Here is a 23,182-nt window from a genome sequence, read left to right as displayed (position 1 = left end):
CCTGTTCTCAGAGACCTCATCAGGTCAACAGTGAGTGTTACCCTATTCTCAAACCATTTTATTGCACAGTATATGGACGATTGGCTCGAAGCACACACAGTATCCACAATATGGGAGTGAGATAGGAGAGTAGGTGGATGAGAGAAATGAAAAGGGTTGGAAGGGGAGAAAATGAGAGGTTGCAGAGGACAGAGCTGAAAGCAGAGAGAAAAGGAGAAGTGAAAATGACCGTGGAACAAAAGAGAAAGATAGAAGATGGGAGAAGAAGAACACAGAGAGATCCGAAGAGAAGAGGGGAGAAGAGAAGGAAATATTGAAGTGGTAGACAAAAAATGAGTGGAGATACACAGATACATGGAGAATTACTATTGATCAGGCTTAGCATGCTCTTTCTCTTCCCTGTTTTTCACTCTTTAACCTCCCTCCTCCGTCTCTCCTCCCTCATGTTTTTTCTCCTCCGCATCCCTCCTCCAGCCCTCCTCTCACTTTCATCTGTCTCTTTTCTCTATCATTTCTCACCCTGTAACCTCTCTCCTCTGCACTTCATTTCTATCATACACTGTCCAAAGCTAAAAGCTTAGGTTTTCATTTGTCACCGTTGTCATCTGACTGCCTGTTCATCTGTCTCTAAACTTCTTTATATTAAGATGAATGAAAAGCTTGTTTTATGTCTGAATGATGTACATAAAGAAGTTAAAATCTACCTGCTGTACTAAGTTCATCCCAGGATTAAGTTTTGAAAGAGGCTGTTCGTGATTAATTATTATCATTATTATTATTTAGTCCATGCCCATCATGTTTTAGCCAGATCCAGTTTGAAATATCTCAACTATTAGAAAGATTGCCATGACATTTTCTGTAGACATTCATGGTGCCCATGGAGGATGAATCCTCATAATTTTTGTGATCCACTGGCTTTTAATCTAATGCGATCATTAGGTCAAACATTTAATGTTGTGCTTTGTGCTTTGTGCTCAGTGCTTTGATTTACGAACAAATGGCTGCAAAATGAATGACATTCCACCTTGTATTTAGTACTAGTTAGCATATGCTAGCAAACTAACTAAACTAAAATGGTAAACATGGAAAACATTATACTAAACATCATCATTGTCATTGTTAGCATGTTACCATGCTAGCATTAGCATTTAGATGTTTCAATGTGCTGATATCTGTAACAGCAAAGGCAGCTGTTTTCTGTTATAACTGAGAAACTGAGAGGCTTTCCTGAACTCTCTCATGATAAGTTTAAGTTAGTTTCACCACAGCATGGGAGTTTGACAATCTTGAGTGTACCTGCAATTGTGGAAGCAAATATTTACAAAATATATATACCCTATTCTGCCTGAGAAAATATTACTTGCCAGTCTTGCAGCACCTAATTATCATTCCAAATGTTACTACTTGGTTTTGTTGGTTAGTAATTGTGGCTCAATTTGAATAAGTCATGTCTTCAAAGCTGCTGAGAATAGAAATATTTATAAATGCTTTTATTCTAAGAAAATATTCAATGACAAGGTCATGTTCTTATATGAGCAAGTGTGCAGTTCATTATGCTCTAAATATTATATATATACTGTATATATATATATACAGTATATATATATATATACTGTATATAGATATATACATATAGATCTATATATATATATATATATATATATATATATATATATAAAGATCATAAGCCTACAATATTCTCTAACTAACACACTTGGTATGTTTTATTTAGTTATTTTTATTTAGTTATCTCTGGCTTATTTTGTTTGTTTTTTCCTTTGATTGTCATATTCTCCTGAAGTTTGTTATTTCAGTTTTTGCTGGTTTTTCATCTCTGAATAAGATATGAAAGCTAAAGTGAGGTACAACTTCACTGAGTGGATGCTTCATGGACTAAGAACAGGAAATTTGGTGGAGCTTTAAATATGGGAACCTGCTATTTCTATTTAGATTTTAGGTCAAACAAGAGCAATGACAGCTGTCTGTTGTCACACGCACGCACGCACACATAGTGTCATTTCGGGGTGTCATCTGTGCACAGGTGTCAATTGTAGAGAGGGAGTGCAAAACTGGGTGGTGATGGCCAACTATAAAGTCCTCTGGGTCTTCTAGCATATCACATTCACACTCTCACATATATATATTCACACACAATTTCCCTCCCAAATCAATATCCAGATCTTGACACTATTGTATGGACAATAAAAGAGGCTCTCCATGCGAAGCAGACTGCGTACATATGTGTATGTGTGTGTTTGTGCGTGCATGTACACTTCTACCTCTCATGGCTCCACCCTCAATCGCTGCAATTTGCTTCTTTTATCGCCATCAGGGGAGCAAATGGTTTCTATAGCGACAGGCACTAGGAATTTCTCTGAAACCACTTTTTTTTTGTTCCATTTTGAAGCCCTGGGGAGTGGGGGAGAGAGAGAGAGAGAGTGTGTGTTTGTGTATATGCGTGCATGAGTGTGTGCCTGCATTGCAAGCCAACAAAGTTAATGACCATATTTAATTTCTTGATGAATCATTGGGATCATGATATTTACCTATTTCTCATTGTCCTACAAAAAGATTTTCAGATAGTATGTTTTCGCTTTACACAGTTGTGTTTTACATAAATGTTTCGATTTTTTTTTTATTGTCTCAAAATTCATATTTCACATTTCAAACACACTTGACTTAGTTTCAGGCTGATGTCACACGTCACATTGTCACCTTGCCTGTCTGCACAAAGGTGGTAAAACCTCCAGACAGGACGAGGCTATACATGAGGATGTGTGTCATCAGACCTCAGCAGATGGACACACGTAGACACATTAGGATGCTGTAGCTCCCTCAGAGGCATTAATGTCCTCTCTCTGTCTGTCTTTCTCTCTCTAATATTTCTCACTTTTTTTTTCCCATTTCGCCTCCTCATGCCCACGAGGAAGTAAAGTTTGTCAGCTTCAATATCAGGGAGAGCCTCAATATCCCCAAATCTTTGATTTTGTCCTCATTATCTGGCGCTCTGTGTGAGAGAAATGTGAGGTGGGAACTAGCAAAATTGATTTTACCTGGCCCAAAAAACAAAAACACAAACCACCGTAGGTAAAATGTAATGAATATATTCCTCTTTTATATTCCTCTGCATCTTTTACATGCATATGCAGTGTTCTTAGTTAGTTTCAATCAACTATGGCAGATCAGATAGTCAGTGAGCCAAGGCTTTTTTTTGTATTTTTAACAGGCTTCGCTATATAAATACTGTAAATATAAACCAACTGCAGTTATAATTTGAATTAATTCACATGTTGATGAAAGCCACAGTCCAGAGGATCCTTCAACTTTGCATTTTCACACGTTATATGTCACATTACACTGTTATCAAGTCTGAGTTAGCAACAATTTGAATCCACAGAGTCAAAGCATTTAAATGTCTTTTGCAATTTATATAATTGTGTGTGAGTGAAAGACATGAGACAAACTTTATCAAGGCTGGTCTTTGCACAGTCGTGTAGAGCGTGGAATGAATTTGCAAAACCCAATAAGACTGTAGTTTGCTCTGTCACGCTGCTGATGACACAGACTTTCTCTTCACCGACAAGTGGCTTTCCAAAGATGAACAAAATTGAAACCTCTCTGTGCAAAGTATACACAACAGTACAAAGTTCTGTCATTACTGTTGCCTCTCTTTCAGCTCCACAACTGCTGAAACTTTTGTTGCTTCCAAGTTTGTTGTAGTATAAAAAACTAACCTTCAGATAAATGCTCATTAAGTTTGTGAATAGAAGAAAGTGAAATTCTGCAAACATCAGCTCTGAAGCTCACACTGCTTATTTAATTAAGCAGCACAAGGCTTTAGCCACATGTGTTGTCACCACACCCCACATCATTAATTTGGATCATTTGGAGTAGAAGCGAGGGAGCTTGTCCAGCCTTCCTGCAGACCCTGAAGAGAGCTTGTCTTTGTATTATTATTGTCTTATTGTGACTTATGGCCAAAACCTACAGCAGCTTAAAGTCCATGTTTATATTTTAAAACATCACTCATCACAAATGCTTTTACTTTTGATGCAGTGTTGATCATAGGAGAAAACTGACTTGTCTATTAGAGCGGTGACTGTCATCATGATATAGTGATGATCAGGTTCAGTCCTCTGGAGATCAGAGTGTGTGTGTGTGTGTGTGTGTGTGTGTGTGTGTGTGTGTGTGTGTGTGTGTGTGTGTGTATGTTGAGAACTGAGAAGTACACACACACACATACACACACATACCATGGCCGACTGTTGATGCTGCTTTGAATTTGCTTTGTCTCCTATGAGATGTATTGTGGGCTGTCAGTCATGTGTACAGGGTGGAATTCCCTGCCAAGGCCTCCACTGGCTCTGCTATAAGGAGATAGGACGAAAACACACTAACACAGTGTCCCTCACACACACACACAAAACAGAGACACTCCGATACACTGCTCTGCATAATACCCTTTTTCCAGCCTCCCCATGTTGTGAAATGGCTTTGCTCCAGCCGTGGCCACATTTCCTAGCAAGTCTACACACAGACACACACACACACAGACACACAGTGACACACACACACAGACACACACACACACACACACACACACACACACACAGCGCTCAGCAGATGCTAAGCCAGGATCCCAGCCTGCAACGTAACCCTGCTTGATCCTCCATCATACACACACACACACACACAAACTCTCAGACCCACTCCACCCTGCTGAGTGGCCGGGTGCAAGTCATCCACCTCTTGCCTTCTGACAGGGAGCAGCAGTCTGTCAAACACATCAAACCAAGGCTGGATTAAAGGTCCAATCCCCTCAAAAATCCTGTTCTGCCTCGCCCAGTGGACGAGGTTCAGAGAACCGGGCGCCAGTGGACTGATTTTAAAACGGCTTCCCCAGCTGGATTCATCTCAAAGTAATGCTGTAACACTGCTGCTCCTGTGGGGCAGTCGGTGCCCTTTTAGTTTGTCTGTCATTTGATTGGTGGATATCAACAAAAAAGAAATGACATTACCATAAACTTAATTTAAACACAGCTCTGCTTTCTTGCTGCTGTTTGTTGGCCTTTAGGTTTAGTTGGTCAGATCCAGTAGCTGTGTTACCTTCACGCCCTCACACTGCATTTCTCTGTGAGCATACAGACAGCAGGACTTGAGTCTAGGTTTCATTTTTGATTTAATTCAAGCCTTGTTTCTTTAGCTGTCCTAATTTCAGTCAAAGTCCACGTACTTACTGCATCTTGGTTCTTAGTGTCGTACATGCCTTTTTGTTTTGGGCTCACTCTCCATGTTACTGTCCTTTTTTTCACCCCACTGCTTATCCTCAGCTCTCCTCATGAGGATCCCTCTGTGACTTGGATCAGAGTTTGTTACATTGTTTTTCTTGTACTGAGGGGTCTAAGGTCAGTTATTATTTACCTTATGTATTATTTACCATATTTAGTTGTGAGATTTGTAAATTGGGGGTGAGTTAGGTTTATGTATGCTTGTCCTGTGTAAAGAACTCGAAGGGCTACCTGTGATACAGGCTTATATCATTTCTTGAATATATATATATATATTGAATAGAAATATAAAATGAATAAATGTAAATTTAAGTGTTAAATTTTGCCTCTAGGTTCAGTTATGTTGACAGCTCCCTGTTTGTTTTTGAAATTACTCTCTCCAGCTACTCGTGTCAACTCGACCAACCAATGCTACCATCCTCAGAGCCACGCCACTTACATGGATAAATTCTTTCTGATTTTATATCTTTCCGTCCTCACATCCTCCATCTGTGTCAGTGAACTTACCAGATTATGATTTAAAATCATGTACATCGTGCGTCATACTGCAGAACACGGCTTTCCACTTTACTGTTCTGGTGCAGGTCTTCTGCCCACACCGCTCACACACACAGTAAATGTCAGATACCCCAGGATTCATCCTGAATGTCTGTCAGAGGCAGGGGCTTTGTACTGCCCTGAACACGTCAATGTCCACGAAACTGTGCCCAGCTCTTCCTGTAAATGCTGGAAAGCCAATATTTCTGTCTTTCTCCCTCTCTCCGTCGCTATCTGCGGTGTGCGATTAAGGCAATTATGTTGCCTCTTCACAACCCCACAACCCGGCACTAAAAAGCTGGGAAAACAGATTACACAAAGCAGAGGCAAGCATGTGAAATTTAGAGAGATAAAGAGAGAGACAACTGATTAAAAGCTTTCTTTGGTAGAAGGTGGCAAAAGTCGATGGGTCTATTCAGCATTCAGACCGACTGCATGTACATTACAGCATTATGGACAGGCTTTTAGTGCGCTAACGCCATACAATAGACACTACGGGTTTTACCTGAGTTAACTACTCACTTTCACCCATTAGTTGATCATTTCTTAGCCATATGTGAGATGGTCCAGATGTAAAATGGCAGCTTTTAGAAAAGAAAGACTGGTCTGACCCAGGTACAGCTGATGTGACAAAAAATAAAATGGAGAAATCTTTTTTTTTTACTGAGATTGAGATTAGGCAGGGATTAAAGAAAATGGGGAGAGAGAGAGAAAGAGAGAGAGAGAAGCAAAACTGTTGTTGTGCTCCTCTCGGCCTGCAATACGCAGTCCATCCACATTAGTTCTGATCACTGGCTGCCTCTAGGCTTTCTCTCTCCTCTTCCATCTCTCTCTCTCTCCCTCTCCCTCTCCCTTCCTCTCTTTGTTTACCACGTAGAGGTTGATTTATGTCGGCTGCACTTGGCAGAGTTGGGTGGCGTGGGCGAGATACAGCAGCTGAAGGGGAGAGAGAGTGGGGGGAGACGAGCAGGAGGGAGGAGAAGAAGGGGAAAGCGAAATGAGTAAGGCCAAATCGAAGTGATGTATCAGGGGAGACGAGAGAGAGATGAGCAAGAGAGGAGGAAACAAGAGAGTAAGGGTTGGATGAGAATAGTAAGCAAGGAGGGAGACGTTACAGGATGGACGAGGGAGGTTGGGTGAGGAAACAGGCAGAGGTGTTGGACTGGCCTGAGGTGTCTCACTCTGATTTGTATCTTTTATGATGCTTCTTCATGTCAGGACTCAAGGTCTCATGCTGCAGTCCCTCTGGCTCAGGCGCTCCTGTTGTGTGTTTCATTATGTTTTCGTGTCTCATCACTGACTGTCACGGTCAGGATGGGTTAGCTTAGAGCTGATTGCTTTACATTAGGTAAAACTTTAATGCTGTCTTTGCTAGAGCAAGGTTATTGCAGCTGCACTGTCATAAGATCAGTCAAGAGAACAGGGGTTATGTTTACAATTCAATCAGCTGTACTGAGCAGGAAGCAGTGAATGGAGATGTGCAAAGATTACAGGCTGCAAAAAATTGTGTATTCATGAGGCATAAAAGTAGAGATATGGACTTATAAAGATTCATTTTAAAAATGCATGTTCAAATGTGAAAAAGACAAGTGCAAGAGAAAGTGAAAATTAATATTCGTAAACTGCACTTTATATGAAATCTGAGGAAGAATAAAGTACTGATAACTGAAGATCCTTTTGTTTTGTATCCTTCTTTCTACATTGTGGACCAGAAAAAGAAAAAAAGAGGTATTCAGAAAACTGCAACCAGGAGCATGAAAAAAATATTGGCACCACTCAGACAGCAGCAGAAGAAAGTCTTTATATCACACAAACCAGAGAGTTGAATTTAAAACAACCCTTTGTGTCCAGTTCAAATGTATTAATAAGCCAGTACCAAGACTAAGAGTCTACGGCCGCATGAGCACCTCCATGATGATGTTTAGCAGGTATAATGTTCGCCGTGTTCACCATCTTGTCTTAGCTTGCTCGCATGCTAAAGGTTTGCTTTCCTTAGGGAGACGTGTGTAGATGAACCAAATGTCAGTCCATCCAACAGTTGTCGACATATTTGTCTAAAAACCAAAAAAAGTAAACCTCATGGCGTTGCAAGAGGAAGAGTTCAGGAGATCACCAAACTCAGTATAATCCATCCTCTGGAGACCATGAGCATCTGGACCAGATCCAAGCACAATCCAATACTTAATAGTAACTGAGATATTTCATTCTGAACCAAGGTGATACACCAACAGACTGACGCTGTCAATCTGCTGCTATCATGGCAAAAAGTCAAAAGGAAAAACCGCTCTTAAAAAAAAAAAAAAAGAAGAAAAAAGATGAGGCTCATTGGTTATCCTGATATGTTTACACTATGTGTTAAGAAGAATACATCTTTTTAATGACACTAAAAATTGTATCTGTTCTCTCTCAACCTTCTCGCAGCCGGTCAGCTGAGCCAGTCAGCTCACTTCTCCCTGCAGCTGCCCTACACTGTGCTGGGCCTCGGACGCAGCGCCAACTTCCTGGACCACCTTTTTGTCGGGATCCCCCGGCAGCCTGGAGAGACGGTGAGGAAATATGAGAGGGTTATATTACCTTGACAGCTCACAGCACTCCTTTAGAAAATCTGCCGTCTGTTTGGTCTCACAGAATATTTGAAGCAGGTTCTTTTATAGAGTTATGTGCATGATACAGCAGCTGAGAAAAGGGAGAAAGGGCTCTCAGCTGAACCAAAGTAAACCCCTTCAACACACTGGATGCAAATTGCATCAAAATACTTGCTTCATAAAACGTATCTTAGAGCATTTACAGTGCCACTCATGTGCCAGCTGAAGTCATTTCTGAGCACCCTAACCTGTCCTGAATTTAACAGCACATGGCATGCGTGGCAGAATCACTGTCTATGCAGTAAATCTGGGAAAAAAAAAAAAAAAAGGCAGTTAGAGACAAGCAGAAAACAGCCTCGGGATGAAGATGTTAAGAAAACTTTCTAAGAAAAACATGAAATGAAGGATCAGTTCATGGTAAAAGAAATTTAAGCAGTTTTAAAGTCATAAGCGCAGAGCAAAATTGTTGTTTTTCTCCCACTGCTCAGGCTTTATTTCATAATAGGCTGGATGTTACACATTTCTTCCGAGGATTATGAGGCTCATTTGAAGGATGTTGTGTGAAGATTCTTCAAATGTTCTTATCAAATTAGAAATGTTGAACAGAAACAGCAGTGTCTCCCTACAAAAATATTTAACGCTCAGTTGAGTTTCTTTTTTTTTTTTTCTTTTTTTTTAATTCAAGCACCAGATAATGCAACAAAATGTGTGATAACAGGTATTTATGTTAGTTGTCAAACAATGATGTGTTCAAAATATTTGCAAAAGGACGGAAGAATCCTGTAACCCACATTTTTTTCTTTTCCTTTTTCTTATTTGTAAAACGAATGACCAAGATCTATTTGCATAAGAAAAAAAAACTGTCAAGATCCACACAAAGCTCAACAGTTCTTAAGTCTCCAATTTCCTACTGCAAGTCTTTGGTTTGCTGCTTATTTATGGACCCTGTGAATTCTCTTAAAGGCAGGCTCGTAGTGTTTTATTTCTGTTGCCAGAGTTTCACAGCTTCACTAATTTGAATTCTCACAATAAAACTCCTTTTTATAGACGAACCCTGCTGAATGAGGAGAAGTTGTTTTCTCAGGTGTTGCAAACATTATTTGATAGCCGTCACTTATTTTCTGCCCTCAACACTAGAAAACACTAAATAATAATTAATGCTTTACGGCAGATAAATTCCTCTTCCTGCTTATACTGTATGAAGTGATTGATGACCTCACCCGGGGAGTTGATGCAGGTGCAGTGAGCTCCTCACTGGAACAGAAATACCAACACGCCCGTTTTTTTTTTTTTTTTTTTTTTTTTTAACTTTCTCACTTCAAACACGTCTTTATTTAACAACACTGTGCGAGTGGAGGATGTATGAATGACTCTGTGGATGCAGCCCACGTGCGCCTTCTGTCATTCTACAAGCTTGCGTTATATGAATATAGTAAATAATTGATTGGTTGCTATTCATCTATTCATCAGCCACATTTCTACACTACACTACCTCAAATGTCAGCTCTCTTCAGTTCAGCTCTCTCCCTCTCTCAGCATTCATCTCCATCTCTGTTTTCTCTCTCTCTCTCTCTCTCTCTCTCTCTCTCTCTCTCTCTCTCTCTCTCTCTCTCTCTCTCACACACACACGTTGCACTTGTCACACTGAATATTAGGCACGACAGGGCCCTTTTTTTCCCTCCCGTGTGGTACCAAGGTCTTCGTCAAGCAGCTGATTAGAATTGCAGATCGGTCGGTCCGCGGCTCAGAAACTGTAGTGCACCAAGAACACTCATCTCAAACAAGCTGCTTTGTTGTCCCCCTTTCCACACACACTCCCTTTTTTTTTTCTATGCAAAGAAATGTGATCTTTTTTTCCCCATTTTTCCTCCTCCTCGCCCATTCCTTCTACAAAGTGAATTAATGAGTGCCTCAAGATGCGGCCCATTATGCGGAGTAGATTTTTTTTTTTATCCACTGGGGCCGGGGAGTGGTGTAACTCCATCAGATCTACCTGTAATGAGGAGGAGAAGCTTTGGAAAGCTCTTTAGGAAAGAGAAGAAGGTTTAGAAATCCTGACCGGTACACCACCCTGCTCAGTAGGCAGGTTTGTCAAATCTCTTGATCTATCTCATTTCTGTTGTCTCCCTCTCTGGCTTTATTTCTGTCCCACTCCCATTCTCTCACTATCCTCCCCACTGTGCCCTTTACAATTTTCTCCTCCAAACTGAGAGTTCCTTCCTGCTGTTTCACAGAAGGAGAGGTTTTGTAAAATCTACTTGGATATCTTCCATCTTCTGTCCAATCATTCCTCTCTTTTATTCACCCCCCTCCCCGTCTTCGTCTCTGTTAGTCTCTATCCTCCTGTTCACTTATCTTCCACCCAGGGGATTCCCTTTGCTGCTCAAAGTGGTTTACTTCACTAATCAGTCCCCTACTTGTCACTCTCACTCTCTCACTCACCCTCCATCTCTGTATCCATCTCCCTCGCTCACTCATAGTGTGCTACTTTCCCTGGCTTTGAACCAGAGTGTCTCTCTTTCTCTCTGAAGACTTGGGAACACTTTTCTCTTCCAAACAGCCAGATCGGATCTGCTCCCAGGCAGCAGTAGTGGAGGCTGACTCGTCTGCAGCTCTGCTCCCCCGCCGGTTGCCGCACCGACGGCAGCGCTTTCCAAGAGCTAAGCGACAATGGCTGGCGGCAACAATGTGCTCGTTATGTAAAAAGCAACGCAGTTCTCGTACGCTTATTCAAAATAGCTGTAAGATGTGGTTCCTCTCAATTGATGAGGAACAGAGAGCCATAATTAAAGAGCAGTGGCATCTCCACATGCCGCCAAATGCATAAGTGGAAATGTTAATTCCTCCCAGTTACAAGCATGATTAGAGCTCTTAATAAAAAGCATCAATATGATGCCCCCTCCTCTATTTACATCTCTTAACCTCTGTGAACTCTGAACCCCTAATGAGCCTGAGCACAGGCTTGGATGAGGCTAAATCAAGACACGAGGCAAAATCAGACTCAGGAAAACTGGTGATGATGCTGAGCTTTTCCATATATCACAGCACAATTGTATGCAGAGGTTGAATACAGTCTGTGTCTGTATCTATCATCATTGGATGCTGAGCCTCAAGGCGGCAAACTACTAAAATTGAAACTTGAACTTGTGCAGAGTCAAACTGCTGTCAAACGCAGCGCTGCGAGCGAATGTTTCTAAACTCACCACAGTTTAAATCCTGACGGTTAACTCTGTCTTAAGAGTCACTGCCTGTCCAGTTTAACACCTGCGAGCCAAGGTCCTCTCAAGGTTTTTAATTCTAAGAAGAATGTGATGTAACAATGTGATATAAACAGGACACATGCAAAAACCATAAGCAGTTATGTGAGAGTGTTGACGGGGTGCAGGCGCATGTGTTCAGGGGTGGAGAGTGAGGGTTCACCCCTGAGCAGTGATGTCCCAATCCTGTTGCATGAGTTTGTGTTAGGAAGTCTCCTGTGCTTTTATCTTGGTTTTGTGTTTATTTTCACCTTAGATGATGTTCCCACAGAATATGTTGTCTTTCACTTCTTATAACCTGTTTCCTTAGATGTGAGTTTTTGTGACGGTTCCTTTTTTAGCTCCAGTCACATAAAATCATACAATCAACTGAATCACATGTCCCTCTGTGTTCTTATTATGGGCAATAATCAAGTTAGTCATTTCTGGATAGTTAGAAAAAATTGTTGTGACAGTAATCACCCTAAGTCACCTCAGAGTTTGTGTGTGTTTTCTTTTCATGTTAATTGCAAACACACACTCAGGCTGTGGCTCCAGTTTCCTCCCATGAATTCCTCTTCAAAGCAGACGTCAGCGCTGCCATAATGAGTCAAGTTACAGGATGAGAAAAGACGATGTATATTTTATCAGGACAGAGACTGAGATAATAACTTGCTCCGCAGATGGCTGAACTTTCGCACACAACCGCAGATACACTTCATCACACATGCAAATATACACACTTGTATGCACACAGACATACACACACACACACACACACACACACCAGGAAAACTTTGTTGCTCCCCAAAGCGACAGTAATTTATTTCAAGTAGCAGGTTGTCCGTGGCGTAAAGGCACGGCTTAAAATAGCCGCTGCACGGCAGCTAAGGGAAACTATTACCCTGCCCCAGAGGACTTAACATACATATTGTGAAAGTGTGTTTGTGTGTGTGTGTGTCTCTTATGGAAATCTGTGTTTTCTCCCTTCCTTTCCAGGACATAAGGAAGCAGGAGTGGACAGCCATCATCCCCAACTCTCAGCTCATCGTCATCCCCTTCCCTCACGACAAACCCCGCAGGTACAACACTTATCCTCAGAAATATTAAACAGTGTAGATATGATGTCATATGTGCCCATTCTCCTTGTTCACGGCAGTGTAATTTTTTTCTGGGAGGACCGATTGACGCTTGTTGCTATGGATACCACTGAACGCTTTAACCACCTCTTCTGATGCCACATATTGAAGTTAATGTTGCCTGAGATCAATACAGTTTCTTTGGTGTGTCTTCACAAAACGATGCCCAGATGTGAGCGTGCAAATTCCCTCACACACACACACATACACACACACGCACACACTCTCTCTCTCTCTCTCTCACTTCATAGCATGTGTTCTCATGTTATCACGACATGGCTCACATGTATCTCAAACGCCAGGAGGAGCTCCAGATGGCTTTTCAACACAGACAAACACACACATGCACCCTCCTCCATATAGCCACATAACACTCACCCAGCTCGCCAGACTTGCCACATCACAGACACACACCTACATATACTCCACAAGTTTAAATGAGACCTTAACTAGGAAAAAGAAAAAAACAGGTGCATTGGTATTCTTCCTACATACACTATGAGTTAGCAGATTGTGAGGTGATAAATTTAATATATCAAAGAGGCTGACGCTGGAATTACATAAAAGTTCTTGGAAACCAGAGAGCGAGCAGAGCATCACTCCGTTCAACTGTGACAAGAAAGTAAAAGAGATCCATCCATCCATTCATTTATTTTAACTTAATTAGGACACAATCTCTGCTTATGTGTGCCATTTGGTAATTACATTGTTTTTCCGTCAAATAAAACTATGATGAAACATAAAACAACATATGGCAAGTTGTCATTTTTTCACACTGTCTCTCTCTCTCTCTCTCTCTTTAGTTGGAGCGCTAAACTGTATCTGACTCCTAGCAACAGCGTGCTGCTGACGGCCATTGCGCTGATCGGAGTGTGCGTCTTCATTCTTGTCATTATTGGCATCCTTCACTGGCAAGAGAAGGTCAGGACAGACACATACACACACACACACACACACATACACACAACCACACACACACACACATACACAATGGTTCAGTTAATGCTGCCTCTTCCTGATGATTTACTGCTTTAGAGTTTGAGTGTGTGTGCGTGTATGTGTGTGTGTGAGAGACCAGATTGGTCACAACCAGCAGCAGATGGGTCTTGCTGTCCCTGTCCTGTAGTCCTCTAGCCTCCCGCTGAGACACACATACATACTTTTCTATCTCTCTCTCTTCCTCTCTCTGCCTATCTCTCTCTGCCCGGGCCACAACCTGGAAGGACGTTCAACTGTAATTGCCTGCTTCTGTCCTTTCAGCATGGCAGATCTGCTGTTCATTACAGCAATATATATGTCCTCCAGGGAGTCACTGCATGTTTTCATGTGTGTTTCGTGCGTCAGCTCCTCCTGATCCTGTTGTCGTTTGAGTTACACACACACACACACACACACACACACACACACACACACGGTACAGTCACAGTAAAATGTACACTGACACATACATTATTTAACACTGATTCTCACAAATTAACTTTTTTTTTTTTTGTTCTTTGGATTGTTTTGTTTTTCATCTACACACACTGTGGTGATGCTGACTGCTGGGCTGAGTGGTGCCGTAAGTTGCTGGCATTTTCTCCAAGCCATCTGCTGTGCGAGTATGTGCGCTTAATGGCTGTGTGTGTGTGTGTGTGTGTGTGTGTGTGTGTGTGTGTGTGTGTGTGTGTGTGTGTGTGTGTGTGTGTGTGTGTGTGTGTGTGTGTGTGTGTGTGTGTGTGCTGTGTGTGTGTGTGTGTGTGTGTGTGTGTGTGTGTGTGTGTGTGTGTGTGTGTGTGTGTGTGTGTGTGTGCCTGTGTGTGTGTGTGTGTATGCCTGTGTGTGTGTGTATGCCTGTATGTGTGTATGCCTGTGTGTGTGTGTGTGTGTTCATGGTTACATACACAAAAACAGTCTAATTGCCCTCTTTTTGGGAGACATGGCCGACGTATTAGCTTCATCTGAATCAACACTGCACATGAAAAAACATGGCTGGTGACTGAACCAAGTGTCTAGATACACTAGAGGAGGAGGTGTGTGGGGGTGAAGAATGTGGATTCATTTAAGAGGAAGAAAAAGGAAAATGCAAATAAAATAAAAAAAAAAACTGTGTAGGTTGGTAGTATACTTCACTTGAAATCAAATCTGGTATGTTCAGGGTCTGTAGTCACAAGGAAGCATTGATCACTGTGGTGTGTTTAGACTGAGCTGTAAAAGTTTCAACACATTTCTGCCTCGTTCCATACTCATGCAAGTTTCGAAAGGGGGAACTGGTTCTGGAAGTATTTTTTGCCACTCTGGTTGTCCATTTGAATTATATTAAAGTTTCTCTCTAGACATGTTTTAAACTATGTAAAAATACTCTGCCCTGAGTAATATTTTGTTTAACATTGTTTCCCACATAAAAAGTGTAATAAATGGGAAGCACATCTATTCTTACTTCCTCATTGAGAAATTCTGGATCAGACCTTGTGCCCCGCCCACCACTGCTTGCTCCAGGTGGACAGGTGAAAGAGCAGAGAGTATCGAGATGGTTAGAGGAGGAAACATCAGAGAGACTCAGCCACATGTTTGAGCCTCAGTCAGACCCAGACTCAGGTGAGGAGCAGACGGCTCAGAACGGTTAGTGCAGTCACCATCTTGTATTTTGATTATGTTGTTTGTTAGCTTGTAACTGGCAGTGGCCGGCAGTTGTTGGCGGGTGTGCTGATGCAAAGTCTCGCTCTCTGTACTTACAAGGTTTTAGGTTGGACAGGATTGGTTTCTTAGTTATATGACGTCTGAATCCCTGGCTGTCTGCATCTGTTTTTATGAGACTGTCACTGGTGCACTGCAGCTCAAAGGTGGAAATACTCAGTTATGGTGTTGACTGATTATTTCACTCATGATATGTCTTGTATTATATTAAAAATGTGGACATGTTAACAAGGTTAAAAAGTTGATTTTCATTTTTTGTTTTTTCACTTTTGTATATAATAAAACAGCTGGTCAGCGGTATCAGACTGTGGCAGTTTGTCACTGAAATCTGTAACAAAACACTGAGCCATGTTTGGTGAAAACATCTAACATTGACTCAGTAATTTGATTAAAACTGAAAATGCATTTTCAGGTTTCTATAAAACCTAATCTCGAGCTTTCTGCTATGTTTGCAACAGAAATGTAGGTTCAGTGACTGGATCACTCACTGAAACCTATGTACTTACATTTTTATGTACACAGGTTTGTTCATGTGCATTTTCTAACACAGCTGCTCATGTGTTATACTGATAATTCTACCAGCAGAGCTTCATGCCTGTCCAAGCCTTGGAAATGTGCCAACTACCAGTCACCTAACATCATCCATGCTAAAAAACAAACAGGACTTTCATTTCCAGAACCGTGGACATCTGAAATATCTCTTAGCGATCAGATTCACAAAATGTCTGTACGAGCCGAAAGATAATCATTTCAAAACTTGTCTATTTGTGATTGAACTAGTCTGACAATGTTTGGATGGTGTGGATGAACTGACCTATAATATACTGCGGGACCTCTTTTAAAAAACATAACAAATCTGGAGTATGTGACTGGCCTAACAGCTGAAAGACACACGTCTGGACTGAAAGGCCAGTGTGGAGTAATCTCATGCACCATCCAGGCAATCAAGACTAAGGATGAATCCTGTAAACCGCTAACATCGCTAACATCCTCCCTCATATCTCATCTTCTCCCACCTCATCTACTGCGGGGGCCATCCAGTAAGGTCAGGGCGAGCCCGCTGATTGACATTTGGCATTTCTGTGTGTTTGCGCGGCCGCCTCTGGTATTTGCTCTTCTAATAACAAAGTCAGGTAGAGGGCAGAGGCGTGGGGGCAAAGACGTGCTGTCCTGCCTAACAAGCTAAAAGGGCTTTTACACAGCTCCCGTGAACTTGTCGGCAATGAAATATTAGCCGCAGTAATAATGGATATCAAACAGAAAGTCATATTTAAAATAGATAGAAAGATATGTAATGAAGCAGAATGTAATCAGTCATCTTACCTCAGATCCATCATCCCCATGTAGGCCAGATTTAATTAGTTGACATTAGAGCCCAGTGAGACTGCAACATGCCTCACTGTAGCTTAACACCTGGTTTCAGACACAGACCCACCACTGCGTCATTGAAACCTTTTGATGGACACAAATCAATGCCTCTGCAGCTTAATGATGATTCAGGCCTCAAGATGACAATTTGGTATTATCCCCTGGATTGTCAATTAGACTGAACCGCAGCACAGCCCAGTGGATCGGTTATTCAAAGGAAAGAACATCACATCAATCCATCTGCTCCTTAAAACACAAAGCTCTAAAAAAAAAAAAAAAAAAAAGAGAAACCACAACATGAATCAATATAAGGCACTGGTATCTTGGAAGACAGATTAAGACCTGATTACAAACCAAAACTGATTGGATAAAAAAAATGCAGTAAATGCGCTGCTGCCCATCGTGTGTGTGCAGTAAATTAGTCAAGATCAAGGAGGGATTGACTGTCCTTTAAAAGGGGACAGTCATCTCTAAGTCTCTCAGATGTACTGAGACTGGGTTCAGTCCTTTTCATACAAAACATGATCCGCTTTACTGCAACATTTAGACCAAAGTGTTGAGGAAATGAAAAAGAGGATGGTTCCATTCAGATTCTTGCCTGTTTTCTCCCCATCCACAGTTCATCAATAACCTCATATAACAGATCTAAATGCATTATTGACTGCACTGTCACCAGTCCTGATGATGTGGAATCTTTTTTTTTTTTTTTTTTTTTTTACAGATGGCGACCTCTAAAAAAGTATAATATGCCTCCCTCCTTTGATCCAGAGCCCCATCAAACCTCATTACAATGTACCGCCATAGATAATGGCTCAGAATGATTTCTGTCTCCAGGAATTAAAAGTTATCATGACATTTTTAAAGTGGTATTCCATACAAAATGTATCTTTTAAGTCTTAAAAACATATCCATTCTTGGCTTCAAAGTTAATTTGCTCAAATATTGTACTGGAGTACAGTTTTGAGGTACTTTTTTATTCTACTTTTTACATCTACCCTTCTGTGCTCCAGAGGAGAGTCATGTACTTTTTACTCCACTACATTTATTTGAAAACTTAAGTTACAAGTTACTCTGCAGATGAAGATTTACTCACAAAACATGTAGTCAGCTTATACATTCTAATGTATAGTTATAAATGTAACTACAAATGATACAAAGAAGGTAAAATTAGCTCCACCTGGTCCAGCTACAATATTAAAGGACAGGTTCACACAATCTTCACATATGTAAATGGGTCGGTTTCTGCCTCCTGTCTCCACTGGCTGTGAAAATTTCCCTCCCATCACAGTTCTAACGTAAGAGTAAATGGAAAGTCCACCGTCCTCGCTCTGTGAAAATATGCAAAGTTGATCTAAAGCTAAAATGAAAAGTTACAATCTTACAGTCCAGCTATGGAAGCTCAACAGGGACACCTTGTCCAGAGGAAACATTTTGTACTAAATAGACTGTCACTTTGTTTTACTTGGTAAAGGCGCTGAAAACTTCTTCCACCACTTCTCTTAAACTTAACCAGCAGAAATATCAAGGAGAGATACTGTCTCTACAACACTAATACTAAAACATGTCTGTAGAAGAGTGCATCTAAAAGGAGTATTGAAGCTGGACCTGGTGTTTGTTCAGCTTTGTACACTTTACACTCTTTACACTGCATTTTATATATTTCATTTTATCTTGTAGAACTACTGGTGTGTGATGACATTTGAGAAGTTTGGGATTTTTGTTAATTGAAAAGAACATGTACAGATGTTTATAACCCTGACTGGGGTACCAAAAAAAGTATTAGCACCAAAAGGTAACAAAACATAATAGCAGTAATACTGAAAGAATTCAAATGATACCCAGCTCTATTTGTGGCAGTTAAATCACATTTCCACTCTGCACATGCTCCCTTGTGTTTATAGGTAGAAAACATCAAGCTGACCGAGCAGTAAGTCAGGAAAGAGCGTTTCCAGCGTAGAAGCAACAGTGAGGGGACTGATACGGAAACGATGTAGTTATCTCTTTTCTGTTGCTTAAAACTATAAACTACAAACTTTTTACAGCCACCTTTAAGTATGCAGGGCGTGTGCAGGGCGTGTGCAGGGCGTGTGTAGGACGTGTGTAGGGCGTGTGCAGGGCGTGTGCAGGGAGTGTGCAGGGCGTGTGCAGGGCGTGTGTAGGACGTGTGTAGGGCGTGTGTAGGGCGTGTGCAGGGAGTGTGCAGGGNGATTGTACAGGCAGTGTGCAGGGCGTGTGTAGGGCGTGTGCAGGGCGTGTGCAGGGCGTGTGTAGGACGTGTGTAGGGCGTGTGCAGGGCGTGTGCAGGGAGTGTGCAGGGCGTGTGCAGGGCGTGTGTAGAGCGTGTGCAGGGCGTGTGTAATGCGCGTGTGCAGGGCGTGTGTAGGGCGTGTGCAGGGCGTGTGCAGGGCGTGTGCAGGGCGTGTGCAGGGAGTGTGCAGGGTGTGTAGTGCGCGTGCAGGGCGTGTGTAGTGCGCGTGTACAGGGCGTGTGTAGTGCGCGTGTACAGGGCGTGTGCAGGGCGTGTGTAGGGTGTGGGCAGGGCGTGTGTAGTGCGCGTGTACAGGGCGTGTGCAGGGCGTGTGTAGGGAGTGTGCAGGGCGTGTGTAGTGCGCGTGTACAGGGCGTGTGCAGGGCGTGTGTAGGGTGTGTGCAGGGCGTGTGCAGGGCGCATGCAGGGCGTGTGCAGGGTGTGTGCAGGGCATGTGCAGCAAGTTAAAAGAACTTCAAGGTGGAGTATACTTAAATTGTTACTGTTCATACCTTATCTGTAAATGTTCACGCAGCTGCCTTCTTCTTTTGTTCAGAGAGAACTGTACATCATCCCACTAATGCACTGTGGGGATGTACACAGTCTGTACTCGCTGAAATTACAAAATGGCTTCCATAGGACCTCAGTTCAGAAAATATACTTCTCTATGGAGGGCAACATCACCTGTGAGTTGCAAGAAGTAAAAAAAATGTGCTGCTGTTGTCTAAAAGTTCTCCTCACCCCATCAGGAATATTAGGAGCATGTGACGTGGACGGGGGCCCTCGGGGGGGGAGGTGTTGTGAGGGGGAGGTGGTCTATGCTGAACATCGTGTCAGCTTGTTCTCAGCTTAGCTGGACGCTGCCGCCTCCAGTCATCACACCTGCCTGTTTGTCTGCCTGCACAGATGATGATAATGGCCTGTTGGCTAGAAGTACACACATATTATCCGTTTATAAGCACTTATCCTTAAAAGGCCTTTTCATAAGAACAGAAAACGTGCGTGCGTGTGTGCGTGCGTGCTGGTTTATTGTCATTATTTTACATGTGTCCTGTGTTTTTCTTCTCTCCTGTGGTTTTATGAGACAAAGTATTTGCCAAGATGACAGATAATTGAGGCGACTTTTTTTTACCTGTAGTTCTGTGATTAAATATTGAAAGGTTAACTTCCCCACCAGAAGTCACTTGCTACATCTGTTCTTTTGTGGTTGCTCAAAAATGTGATGATTACACAACATAGTTAACCTGAATTTGTTATTTGCTCAGTTTTGCCTCGTGGCTGTTTCATTTTTTACAAATTAATTGGTGGTGGCTGTTGTTGTCGTTGATGCACAAGCAGAGGGGCCTAAATACATGAATCTACCACTGGGTCCATTTAGTTAAACTATGTGACCATGTTTAATATTACAGCAGACCTGGAACTAACACAACTGGTTTTAACACTATAGCTGTGTAAACAACACGCTCAGTTTGGTCATGATGCTGAAAGAAGCCACTGATCAGCTGAAGAGGATCACTGGTAGCATATTGCAGCTTGTGTGTCCAAACCTTGGCTGTTTTCTCAGCTTGATGTTTGGTAACAATACAGTGTACTCACTGGTCATTATTGTAGCTACCTGTACTCTCTACACTATCTCCTGGTACTTGTGTTGGTTTCCTCTGGGTGCTGCAGTTTCCTCCCACAGTCCAAAGACATGCAGGTTAGGTTCATTGGCTCTAATTTGCCCATAGGTGTGAATGTAAGCGTGAAGGCCTGTTTGTCTCTATAGCCCCTTTTACACTGCCTGTTCGAGGTGGGAATGCTGCCCCTTTATTCTGCCTCACCATTCTATATAAAAGGTACAAACACAGAATGGGGAAGCATTGTTGCCTCTATGCCAGCAGTGGAGGCAATCACAGAGCCGGAATAGCACTTGTGTAAAAGTTGGAGCCGGCATGGATGGACAGATACGAACACTGTTGTGTTACACGTCACACCTCTCAACTCCAGCGTGCTCTAAAGTCTTATACAGGGGCAGTAATATGCCGACTTTGTTTGGTTCAGTGTAAACAAGCAAAGGCGGCATGATGAGGGGTCTTTTTAATGGCAGTATAGCAGGATCTCTGTATAAAGGGGGATAATGTGTCAGCCCTGTGAATGACTGGTGACCTGTAAAGAGTGTACCCCACCTCTCATCCATTATTAGCTGGGATTGGCTCCAACCTCCCCCCCCCACAACCCTCAAGGATAAGCAGGGTGTAGCACCTTTTAATAACTGTCAGCCTCCGCCCCGCAATTTTCATCATTTGTCCTAGGTGTTTTGTTGCCACTTCTTTATTTTTCACTGGGGTACCAGTACCTTTTCCTTCCAAGAACTAATAACATTCGCTAACATTATTTACTGAGACATTACTGAAGACGTTCCCAAGACACAAGATGCTTCTTGTTAAATGTGCAACAGGGCAAACAGCAAAATTAACTTCTGAAGAAGACAGATTTCTGGGCTGCAGACACTGTTTTATAGTTTGTGATTTTCCAAATGTTTGCAGGTTGTTGAACAAGTCTGCAATACAGTTCACTTGTCCTTCTTTCACTTACTGTGTCATTTTATTCTTTGATGAAAATTGAAAAATATTTGGTCATTGTAGTTTATTTGTTAGTTTTACTCTTATGTTCCACTTGGAAAAAAATTCAATGTTTTTTTTGACAAAATTAATACTGGTGAACACACACACACACACACACACACACGTAGTAGTACTACAGAATCTACACATTAATAACATGTCCTATATGTTCAACACTGCAGACCAACAGAAAGAATTTTCTTGTGGATTGTGATTCATAGACAAAAAAAAGTGTTGTATATCATATGTTTCTCTACCTCTTTATCACCTTCATCTGTGTGTGTTTATTTGTGTTCGTGTGTTATCAGAAAGCGGATGACCGAGAGAAGAGGCAGGAAGCCCACCGCTTCCATTTCGATGCCATGTGAAGGAAACTGCTGCATCATGGGAGAAGATCCTCTCCTCCACTCCTCCGCCCGCCTCACCACGCCTCCTTCACACAAAAATTTTCACACAGACTCATTTCAAGGGCCAATAAATGGATCCTCATTTGCACCAAAACGTTTCTTTTTGATATTTGTCAGTCCTCAAGTCAGATGTGAAATATTTATGTTCCATTTCATTTATTCATTCCAGTGTTAGAAGTACAGGAGCTGCAACAAGACCGTGGAGACAGAGAGAAATCCTAATGGAGATCACTGACAAGTTTAAAGCAGGGATTTCTTTGGACTGGCTGCAGTCAGCAGCTTCATCAAAAGTGGTGTTAGTAGAGTGTTTTGACAAAATGACTTAGATTTCTGTTCAAACTCCTGACAAGTTACTTTAACTGTTTGTTTAGTGGATCACTGGAATGGATGCAGCTTTGGCACAAAGTGTTGACATGTGTATTGCTACTTGAAACCCACGTGTGTGTTACTGTCCATTGTCTTTGTCTAGTTGATTCACCTCTGTTTTTTTTTTTTTTATCTGACTTGGATATTGTAAAAAGCAAAATACATCATGTTTTATGACCTGGGAAATTAAACTGAAATGACTTCTCTAATATCAATCTCAGCTTTGCAACTGCAGCAGCAACTGGTGCAAAGTGAACAAAAATGGATGCATGATCTTTCTTCTACCAATCTCACCAAAAATGATGAATGGCCTTTTAGGTTTGCTGAGTGCAGATTCATCTTTTTCACACTGTATTGTATCACAGTGCATCATGGGAGTGCCAAAAAAGGAGTTTCTAAGTTGCATCCTGTAAATGTCTAATACTACTGCATCGAGGCTCGGAGAAGAGTCTAAAAACAGTTACTCCAGTTTGTTTCAAGATGTAGGTTTAATTTTCATTGTGTCTCTGAAGTTAATTGGGCCAAGCGCTCTGGTGTGTTCCGATAGTTGTTTCACAAGAATGAGCTCATGCCTTTCTAAATGGTTTGCACTTTTTTAACTAATGATTAACTGTGGGTGTATGTAATTTATTTTGTTTTGTGGATTTGATTTGCAAATGAATGTTGAAGCTACTAAATGTGTTTACTTACTGAGGCTGAGAATAAAGGTTTCTCCTGTTTAAATCA

The 23,182-nt window shown here is 41.8% G+C and overlaps 1 protein-coding gene across 1 annotated transcript in view; it reads left to right on the top strand.

Moving 5' to 3' along the window:
• Positions 1-23,182, top strand: part of itfg1 (integrin alpha FG-GAP repeat containing 1) — a 147,496-nt gene extending 124,314 nt beyond the window's left edge. Inside the window, exons 15-18 of the mRNA XM_022745550.1 lie at positions 8,247-8,371; positions 12,646-12,728; positions 13,589-13,706; positions 21,992-23,182. Coding sequence (XP_022601271.1) covers positions 8,247-8,371; positions 12,646-12,728; positions 13,589-13,706; positions 21,992-22,051 — 386 coding nt within the window. The 3' untranslated portion in view covers positions 22,052-23,182. The remainder of the gene's footprint in view (positions 1-8,246; positions 8,372-12,645; positions 12,729-13,588; positions 13,707-21,991) is intronic.

The sequence above is a fragment of the Seriola dumerili genome, unplaced genomic scaffold (assembly GCF_002260705.1).
Source record: "Seriola dumerili isolate Sdu_G_001 unplaced genomic scaffold, Sdu_1.0 BDQW01000003.1, whole genome shotgun sequence".
Classification (NCBI taxonomy): domain Eukaryota; kingdom Metazoa; phylum Chordata; class Actinopteri; order Carangiformes; family Carangidae; genus Seriola; species Seriola dumerili.
The sequence above is the reverse complement of the archived record's forward strand: the minus strand, read 5'-3'. Positions and strand labels throughout refer to the sequence as shown.